At 32.2% G+C, this 10,868-nt stretch overlaps 1 protein-coding gene across 2 annotated transcripts; it reads right to left on the minus strand.

Moving 5' to 3' along the window:
* Positions 1 to 766: 766 nt before the first annotated feature.
* LOC130450072 (meiosis-specific with OB domain-containing protein) lies at positions 767 to 10,383 on the minus strand. 2 transcript variants are annotated; one of them, XM_056788247.1, is made up of 7 exons: positions 9,820 to 10,383; positions 8,063 to 8,290; positions 6,365 to 6,524; positions 4,419 to 4,639; positions 4,213 to 4,363; positions 1,292 to 1,478; positions 767 to 1,178 (listed from the first exon to the last, which is right to left on the minus strand). In XM_056788247.1, the coding sequence occupies exons 1-7, from the start codon at positions 10,082 to 10,084 to the stop codon at positions 996 to 998; spliced, it is 1,395 nt and encodes a 464-aa protein (XP_056644225.1). In that variant the 5' UTR covers positions 10,085 to 10,383; the 3' UTR covers positions 767 to 995. The 2 variants fall into 2 exon arrangements, with proteins under 2 accessions (XP_056644225.1, XP_056644226.1); XM_056788248.1 differs by lacking the exon at positions 4,213 to 4,363 and having other exon boundaries at positions 943 to 1,178; positions 4,415 to 4,639; positions 9,820 to 10,363.
* Positions 10,384 to 10,868: the final 485 nt, after the last annotated feature.

The raw sequence follows: 10,868 nt of genomic DNA on the forward strand, positions 1-10,868 counted from the left end.
TTTTTGTAATTTTAATTTTCTTTGTACATTTGTATTACAATTTGTAAAACAGTGTCAGCCTTACCTTAATGAATGTTCATTGGTATGATTTTATTTTGCAAATTGGTAGTAGAAAATTTCTTTTTCCTATCACTTTCCTATCACAATGATAGATTGCACATTCATTTTTTCCTAAGAAAGTAGCGTATTTCACACATGTATTAAAAAATAACAAAACATACATATATTAAAATGCTTCTTTTTCTTATGTTATATATTGTCTCGAACGATAGAGGAAAGCCGAAAGGTATAAAAATTGAAAGTTTGTTGTGATTTATGTTCAAATACATACTAGTGTCTGCAAGATAATTTAAACGTTAAATTTAAGTACCGGATAATGTATAAAGTAGTTGAATGAAAATTTATTCTCCATATTGAAGGAAAACATTCTTCATGACTGACTGGATTTTACTAATAGATAAGTTAAAAGTTTAAAAACGAAACAAAAAATACCTAAAGGGATGAAGGGATAGTTTCCGCGCCATATATATATATATATATATATATATATATATATATATATATATATATATATATATATATGTGAATTTTTTAGAGTTAATCTTGATACAAGAATATATATATATATAAATATAATATATAAGTGCAGTGGGGTTTAAAAAATGACACATGACACAAATGACCATGACACTGACAACGCATTTTTATCGTAAATAGATCAACAAAAAAATTAATGTATGAAAAGTGCAGTAAATTCGATTGACAATTTTTCCTTTTCGTTTTTATTTACTTAATAAATTTGAAATTGTTAACATCATCTATTAGTGAAATTTTAAATTTGGATTTAAAAGTTCTATAACATTTAGCGGAAATTAAAACCAATAGGTTGGCTAAAAGATTATTAACCGAGTAAGTAAATAAATTATAGTGAAAACACAGTCGCTTTAATAAATTTTTTAATGAAACGACAAACTGTGAAAAGATAATTATTACAATTAATAGACGGCAAGTCTTCGGCTTACTTCTAATGAGTTTGTCAAACTTATTTTTAAAATTGAAATTATGGGGCTCTTCCTACCCACGAATATAACTGCTATATAAACAGCACAACGTTCCAATAAGTATTTCCATTTGAGGATTCCTTTTTCATCGTCGGACATATTAGAAAATTCGCGAGCCTCAAATTAAAAAAAAATATTGAAAAATGTATAAACAAATTTAGATTTTCTTATTTACTTGAAGTATTTTTGCCTATATATTCAACACTAGATTTAATTACATAAATACTTACAGTACACCCTAATGCCTGTTCTGCAGGATGTCCACTAAGTCTGCAATTTTTTAACGAACCTGTGTGATCCGTTAAAGTTAATTTAATGTCAAAATTAAATTCTGGATCGGCCGTTTCATTTTCAAAAACGGTGGGACATTCAGAATTCACACATCTCGAACTTTTCATTTCCATTTTACATTTCCCGCTAAAATTATAAATATTTTCTGTAATAAATTAAATTGGAACATCTGGAACCGTTGATGCTATTCATACTGAACACACTGTGTACACTACCACTACACCAACACTCACAATTACACTGTCTGACGCGCGTTACAATAACCAAGTTATCGTCTTCAGAGGCTGAAGGTAAACTGTTCAGTCAGACAGTGTAATTGTGAGTGTTGGTGTAGTGGTAGTGTAAACAGTGTGTTCAATCTGTAATAAATATTATTAATTTATCTATGGTGATAATGTAATAACTTTGAAGGCTATTTACAATAAATTAAAGCCATGTGAAACGGGAAGTGAGTTAGTAAGAGCGAGAAACATTCGGAATATACAAATGAACATCAAGTGGGCAATCTGGTTAGTTCAAACAGGCAATTGTGTTACCAGAACATTTACAAAACAATATGTGATTGAAAAGACCAAGAGAAAAGTTTTGGTACATAATTGGTTTAGTTGAAATATGTCGATAGTTGGAATATCAGAAGTTCTCAAGCCTTGTAAGAATTTCTATGAAAACGGAGTAAACCCTTGAACTTTTGTAGGTTGAAGTTTTGGGCGTCTGCAAGCAAATTCGGTGTTCATAAGCCACGTCTGCCTGTCAAGCAGGTCTCGCAACAACTGCTCTGGGCGGGATTATATCGGACAGTTCGGAAGATCATTTGTCGTAGTAGTATGGGTAGGTTGGCGGACTTTCTTCTATGCTCTAAGCTGTCCAAGTTTCTGGTCAACTCTGGATCGCCTATAAGTCAAACTGCTGTCTTCTGTATTGAGTCGAGCATCATCAGGATATGCTTGGGAGCCGAGCTTCAAATGTTCGAGCAATATTCCAAAGACGAACGAATCTGGGCCTTGTAGAGGATTAGAAGCTGTTGCGGAGTAAATAGCTTTTTTGGTCTTGAAGAAGACTCAATAATTTTTTTGTGAAGCTACCTAGACTAAATCGGCCACGTGACTATGCCGGGATATATTGCTTCCAACCTCAACACCCAACAAGCGAATTTACGGTGATGGTGATATTATATGTCTAGACAGGACCAAATCCTTTGCTGCATTAAACTCAATCAGATTTTACTTACACCCCAATCCAGAATGTTTTCAAGATCGGTATGGATGGTGGTGATCGGTTGCTACCTTTGGATTTGGGTGTTGGCCAATTTTATCAGAGCTGTTTATTTGAACGACGACACCAGTGTGTTAGAATAGCAAATATGCTGGATTACTATAAACATATACAAAACTTCCAATGAGAGTTTGAGTTTAAACAAAAACTGAAGTAATCTTTAACATTTTTCTAATAGTTATGTCTTGAAACGGTTGTCGTAATGATTGTCTATTCTACGGGGGTGAAAAAACTGAGTGAACAGCAGATTCTTCCTCTTCATACCAAAACTTCTATTTCCTCTTGGCAATTTTCTTTTAGTATATTCGCCTTTTGTACTGCTCTACTACAACGTCATGTAGGGCAATAAGCGACGTCATGAACAATCACTTTTTCTGGTAGGTTTTCCAAAGTATTTGCGAATGACGAAAAATTACAACCTTAAGGTTTGTATCTTTCAACAACTTGATTTATACTGTCTTCCTTGGACAACACTAGTGCTTTTTGACAACTTGATTCACATGCTGGTCCATGGGTTAAGAGTGGCGTGACATTCGGTGGCCAGTACATGACACGGATACCAGAACTTTTTAGCTCATCTTCATCCGGGTGACCAGGGCAGTTATCCAAAATGAGCAGAGCTTCTATAGGCAGTTTCTTTATTTGTTATCGACGGTAAACGTCCTGAGTCATCCAACCTTTGCTCTGGTTTGTATAGTCAACCTGTAGATTGACATTTTTGGAAGGCGTTGGATTTTTGATCTTGGTTTAATTTATGTGTACCAATCGCATTTGAACATGACAAACATTATTGCTTTGGCTAATTTTCGACCAGTGCCACTTGCTTCGGCTTGATGGAAGTTTTTATTTTTGACAAAAGCCGCCGAAACATACCACTTTGCGTTATATACTTGGTCGGGCGTTAGGCCTAATTCCTTAATAACGTTTTTATATTTCTCAATGTAGGGGTCGACTGCTGCAGAGTTTTTCACCTGTCATACTCTAAACACGAATTCCAAAACGCTTTTCGAATTTTTTTCGGCCATCCTTCGCTGGCTTTAAAGTCGATTTTTTCGACTATTTTCACGTACGAAAATCTTGCTTTTTCATTAACGATTTCGTTATACCAAGATTAGAGATTATCTTCAACCATCGGGAACTCTACACTTTCACAGTATCAATATTTTTACCAAATGACTTAATCTCTTCACTGTACGACTACTGACAGGTAGAAAGTGTTGGGTTTCCAACAGTGCTGAGCGACCAGTCTGAACCTTTATCCCCTCCACACCTAGTTTAGGATACGAAACGAAAAAAATCAAATTACTGGAGGGCTGGACTATCATAGTGACGGATTACTGAACTTCTACGGTATCTGCTAATCTAATCTTCTAATACGGCTTTATTTTCAGTCGATGGAAGATATGAAAGAGAAATCGCGACCATTTCTGAAACTAGATTTTCAAAATATTTTGATTAATGGGTCTATTTGTTATCAAAAAAGAAGCCTATTTTTGAATACGATACAATAACAATTTTAAAATGTTGTAAATCTTGAATAAACAAAAAACTTATGAAAATTTTAGGTTAATTGGAAGAATTAACTGACCATTTAATTGAAAGAGTTTTTGAGAGTCCATCTAAATCCAGATTGGAAATGAACGTATACAAAACAGCAGTAAAGTGTTTGATTTCTCCATTAAAATCATTTAATTTATCATGAATCTGTTTAACATTCATTACATTTTGTATCAAATTTGCTGAAATTTTAAATTAACATTATAAAAATCAGTATATGTATATCTACATACTTACGATCTGGTAACGAATTAATAATTTGATCTACTATGTCGTAAGTTTCAATGGGAGCATCTTTGGCATAGTTGAGCAGCATTTGAGCTTCTCTACCATTAGGATTTTCGGTAATAATTGTACAACCTGTTATTCTAGCTATGAACTGTCTTTGAAAATTCGACCATTGGATCTTTAAATCGGTAATGAAAAGAACAGTTTGTTTCGGTATCCAGTGTTCGGACCTTTGAAATATTTACTGGTTAACAATCGGTATTGGAAAATGTTTCGTGCTTCATTTTGTTACAAAAAATTGTTCTTAATACAATTGGGGACAGTCATTCAAGAAACAGAAACGCCCCATTACCATTTTTGGCCAAAATTGACTTAAACATATTAAATTGTGGGTGAAGGCTAGGCAAATTGTTAAGGACGTCGTGAATCAAATAATAAACAAAGGCTTCATTGCCTATTAATAAAATTGACAATATTATAGATAACATAATACATCTGTTCAACTCAGCATCTTACATAGAACTCAATCACAAGCCGAGTCGAGCGCATTTCAAGTCTAGGAACAGGAAATAATCTGAAGGGGATAAAACTGTCGAATAGGGTGTATGGGGTAGCAATTCAAACTTCAATTCATTCATTTTGGCCATTGCAATAACGGATATGTGAGCTGGTGCATTGTCTGATTTCTTCGCTCAAACTTTGCAATAAGTTCGCCGGAGATAGTTTTTCCTTTTTCAAGATAGTCAATGAAAATTATCCCACGAGCATCCCAAAAAACCGACGCCATGACCTTGCCTGCAGATGTATGTATATTTGCCTTCTTTTGAACCGGTTTTCCATTTTCAGTCTTTGATTGTTTCATACATGGTTGTGAAAACATCATCACGACACTGTTTTTGTTTCATTATGAGCAAATGCGGACCCATCTTTCTCATATCCAAAATTTCAGTTAATATGCAATGTATCGCACTTCCTGAAATGCCTACTAAGTCTTCGTACTCTCGCTCTCTGAGTCGACGATATTCATTACCGATTTGTGAATATTCTTCAACGTTTCTGGTGTCGTCACCTCATTTGGTCGACCACAGCAATGCTGGTCTCATTTAAAGTCTACTGCCCAATATTTTACCATTGCTTACGAAGGAGCCGGCTTACCTAGAGTAGAATGTAATTCAGCATTTATATTTGTTGGGCTAATGCCTTTCAAAGAAAAGTCGACTAATTTTCTCCACGTTTACATATTCACTGAAAACATTCACTATTGACGGCTGCCCAACAAGTACTAAACATCGTGGCGTCTTCAAACTCAAAACATATGCTGTATAGATTGTGTACTGTCTAATACAGGATTATTGAGGATTGTGTGTAAATCTTGTTGAATTCTAATGAAATATAAATAAAATCGAATCCCAAATTAATCTAAATATCTTATGATTAATTGGTCAACTCCATCTCTTCAAGTTAAACAATAAAAATAATTATTTAATTTTTGGTTGGTAGAATACTGCTTCAAGAGCTCCGTTTCTTTCAAAACGAAGTTGTAAAAATCCTCACAGGTCGAATGTTTTAAATCAAATTCTACAACCAACATTTTAGCTACAGTGTGTTCTTTTGACCATTGTTGATCTATCAAGTAAAAAACTTTTTCAACGTTTGCATTATGTCCTGGGATCGCGAACAAAAAATTCTGAAAAGCAATCTTGACTACTCATCGATTTAAAACAGACTACACATTTCTTTTGTGCGAACAGTTATTGTCATGAAACTTTTAAGTTTTTGTAGCGACCGACAGTCGACTCACCTGCGCTCGACCACGCTCGGCGCTCGTTTGTTTGCGAAGCATAGAAAGCCTAACAAAAGCAGGACGCCGTTTGTATATTAAATAATAAACATTTTTATTATCTTTGAATTCTATTTCCTTAAATCCTAAAAATGTAAAACTTTATATAACTAACCTCTGAATAATATGATTTTCCCAAATTTCCAATTTCAGACTTGGACTGGTATGATCAAAAACATCCACAGTTCTAATCGTATATGTTTCGTTATTATTTCTGGATGAAACATTTCGAATTTCAGATAAACCTTTAACTACCACCAATATATTAACATAACCTATAAAATCATATATAGTAAATAATCCCAAATGCTTGTTATAACTACTTAAGTGCGGACGGTATTGTTTACTCGTTTATTTAAAGATCTTGTTGCGAATGCCCTGGATCCGGTCCTGCCTGGATGTAGTGGAGGTCTGGAATTCGGCCGGCGCCTTTGACATACCGCGGAATCCGTTTTGTTATGGTGAGCGGTTTGTTTGCATTGTTTATTTTGAATGGTTTCTAGGAAGATCTGTTTATTTATTTGTTTTGTTTCTTTGTTTTTTTTTTACTAAAATATCTTCTATTCTCGAATTCGCGATCTTTCTTTCTAACTTCTTGATGTTCTCATCAATCGTCGTCTTTTTATTCTCTACATCTAATTGTATCATCTCATTAATCATCGTCATCTTGTTTTCGATATCCGATTTTAGAAATGACATTTTGTTTTCCACGTCAGTAATGTCAACTTATTGACAAAAATATCATTCTTCAGAGTTGAAATATCATCCTTCATGTTCGAAATATTGACATAAAAATTGTCGAGATGGCACCCTTCATGGTCGAAATATTCTCGTCAAAATGAGCGGAAATATCGTTTTTCATTTCAGAAATTGAATTTATCAAAGTGGAGTACTAGTCTTTGAATAGTTTCTGGATCAAATCCGTCACTTGCCAGTGCAGCTTTGAGTTTTTCTATTAATTCACTTTTCGTACCAAACATTTCCAACTCGCGATAATCCAGTTCGGTTTTAAGTTCTGTTATTTTCAGGTCACTTAGTCCCTTGGGCATGTTTATGTCACTATTTATTCACAATACCCCACACCTGACACTAATGTAATGTTTTTCTTATTTATTTATACGATTTCTATTCGTAGGATTAATTAATGACAACTGTTTAAGTACCTTACACTACACTCAACTAATTTATATAATTCACTTATCACTATCACTCAACTAACTTGAATAATTTATTTGATTTCTTCGATTACTTTCTATTTCGGTTTGTTCACTACGACTATTTATTATAAACTAACTAAATTGCGCTACACAATCCTCATACATATTCCAAAAGAATCTCAAAACTTTCAGAATACAAAGAAACAAAAAAAACAATCATACAGACCCTCCTAGAAACCATTCAAAAGAAACAATGTAAACAAACCGCCCGCCATAATAAGAACCTATACAAAACAAACATCAAACGGATTCCGCGGTTCATGAAAAGTATGTTAAAGACGCCGCGCGCCCTCGCCGAATTCCACAACATCCAGGCAGGACCGGCTCCAAGGCGGAGACGCGTTCGCAACAATATTCTAGTATTTAAGGGCTTAAATCTCCCTCGCGATTTATTTTAATATTAGGACTAAGTACACATGAATTCTATGATACCAATATTAAAACTTTATGACATTTCTAGATCCGCTTCTTTAAGTAGTTATAAATTCAATAAAACTATGATAATTAATTTCCTTCAAATTAGGGATGTTATATTAGATATTACGTATCATTTTTATGATCTAGTATGTTTTAGTTTGAAACAAATAAATACTCGCCTTGTATGGAAGATCCACTGTTATGAATATCTCTTAGAGGAACGAATCCAGCGAGGGGCTTTGTGGGAAATTTAAGTAAACTCGAAAAATATTCAACATTTGCTTCATGTCTAATCAAAGTTGATTTTTCTGTTAAAGTCAAACTGTATGGGGACGTTACCATAGGCAGAAATTGTTCACTAATATCGTCTAAATTCCTTATTTTTATAATAGGGTTTATTAAGGCAACTGAAAATATGATATTGTTCAGTAGATTTCATTTATTGACGCTCAAAATGATGCAAAAAAAATCTCAAAGACCGTTGTCAACCATTAAGTTTTTATATTATCACAGATTTGTTACCATGTGTTGAGAAGTAAATTGATGTTATTATTTTGCTCAATTGCAATCATCTACATGACAAAAAAGGAGGAAAGTTTACTATTAAAATTAACAATTTAGGAAACCAATTCTAACTTATAAAATTTTTTAATTTGTCATCTTATCTCCCAAAAGAGTAAGTAATTGTTAATTTGACTGATAAAGCTTCCAGAGTATCAGATACTGATTTTATTATTGAAAAATAAAAACGTCACTAAAAAAAAATAATCATCCAAAAGGAATATTCGAAAAAAATAGTTATTTATGTAACAAATGTGTAAAGTAGCCTTTTTTCGACGAATGTGAATATTTGACATGAGTCGAATAAATGCCTTCACACACGAATTGTATACAATATTGTTTCTACTTGCGGAAATTTGATTAAAATACAAAAGTTTAGTGGTAATTTTCCTTATAAAATATATTATATTTATCAATATTTTGAACATTAGAAGATTAGAACAAATTAACAAAAAATTCTTGGAATGTATAAATGCCACCTGAAAATAATGATTACTACTTAGATAGAAAAATAAAAAATGGCATCAGAGCGACTTGAACCTGGGACCTCCCGCAAGTTACATATGAAGTAACAGCTGACAGCATATAACAAATGTGATGACTTCGCGGAAACGCAGAAGATAATAAAAACTGTATTTCTTTTAATAATTCATTCATTGTTCTAACGTTGCTTAATAAACTTATATTGTAATTGTAATTTTTGTTTTTAAAAATCCAAATTCGAAGTTCTAATATATAATTCGCATGTGACTACTGTAGCCACTACAGTACGGAGACCTTAAGAAAACAAGTAACCGCCTTTTAGACTAGAAGAATGAAACATGTGATATTAATTACAAAAATAGTGTATAAAATAAAATAACATGAAAAAATCAACAGAAAAAAATTAATATGATCAAATAAAAAACAAAACAGATTCTAAACTTGAAATATGAAACACATATTTTTACTATAACATTATGTAATTTTTTTCTAATAATTGTGAACTTGTTTACATAGAACAAACGTCAATATTTAAAAAAGAAAGAGCATGCATTAGATTAAAAAAATACTTGTAACACAATCAAATATAAAAATAGAGAATCTGTAGAAATGTCTATCTGAGATGTAAAATTTCAGACTTTATCTATGACTAGCATATTCTTAACATCAAATAAATAAAGAATCTCAATTTAATTATTAATTTCTTGAAAATCAATGCAAACAGTTTGATAGGTTTGAAATTATATTATTGAAAAAGTAATTTTTATAGAAACAACTCTGGTCAAAATATCATATTGTAAAATTTGAAAATTGACATCACAAATATTATTTTCAGTATTCCAAAAAAAAACGTGTAATTAATGATTTTTTAAAACTTAAATAAATAACTTACCGACATCTCCAACATTAAACTTATCATTTGCTTGAAATATCACTTCAGCAGAACCCCAGTAAGTGACGTTTATGTAATCTTTAACGGAATCTCTCAAAGTAAAATTCCAAACTGCTCTGAGAACTCCATGAACATTTAATTTTGCATCCGTAAATTTACGAGGTTTTTGTTTTCCTATTATTGCCCCAACAATAAGAATATTCGTTAAATATGGATTCAAATCTTTTAAAGTAGCTCTTTGAACAGCAACTACATGTTCGTCCATTTTCTCTTTTCTTAAACTGACAGGAAAAACGCATTCATTTGTTTGAATTCGTTAATAGCAAAGCCTACTTTATCGACGTAAATCCATCTTGAAATATTCGCGATGTCTCGAAAAGAATATTGTACCATCTAATCTAGTAGGTTAAATTGAAATTTTTTTTCACTCAATTATTCATTTCAATAATGTTCATATATCAGTTAAGTTGTTAAATTATAGTTTCTAGTGGTAACGATTCCTGCATTTTAATTATTATTAGTGACTGTTTGTTGTGTTTGTTCGACATTAGCCTTCTAAATAAACTAACAAAAACTATAACAATTCGCAGCAGTGGCAGTGGTGTACCGATGATTTATAAAGGGGTGTATGAGTTTAATCTAAAAAAACTAAATTTTAATATTAAATGAATAAATTGGCATTGTTTATTAAATTGTTATTGGAGATAGAATTTGACGAATAAACATTCAACATAAAGAAGATACTAAGCTGTAAGTATAAAGTTAACCTATAAATAAAATATTTTGATTTGAAACCTGTATATGAAATTTTTATATAAATTTTTAATTATTTACAAACTAAATGTATTCATTAAATATTTATGTCGGCGATCATAGAAATATTTATTAGGCATTGGAACTATGACGCAAATAAGATATAGTTAATGGAAAAAATTGTGATTATTATCTTTAGAATGATTTCAAGTAGGACAACGGGCATATTAGAAGGCCTTGACCGCCCACTATCCTACTATGAACAATAGTATAAAGGGTATTTTTTCTTCCCAATT

The sequence above is a fragment of the Diorhabda sublineata genome, chromosome 11 (assembly GCF_026230105.1).
Source record: "Diorhabda sublineata isolate icDioSubl1.1 chromosome 11, icDioSubl1.1, whole genome shotgun sequence".
In the NCBI taxonomy this organism is placed as follows: Eukaryota; Metazoa; Arthropoda; class Insecta; order Coleoptera; family Chrysomelidae; genus Diorhabda; species Diorhabda sublineata.

Coding starts and splice junctions, on each gene's coding strand:
- LOC130450072 (XM_056788247.1), bottom strand. CDS start 10,084: ATGGACGAACATGTAGTTGCTGTTCAAAGAGCTACTTTAAAAGATTTG. Junction 8,291..9,819: donor GTTTAATGTTGGAGATGTCG/GTAAGTTATTTA, acceptor TCATATTTTCAG/TTGCCTTAATAAACCCTATT. Junction 4,364..4,418: donor TATTAATTCGTTACCAGATC/GTAAGTATGTAG, acceptor TTAAAATTTCAG/CAAATTTGATACAAAATGTA.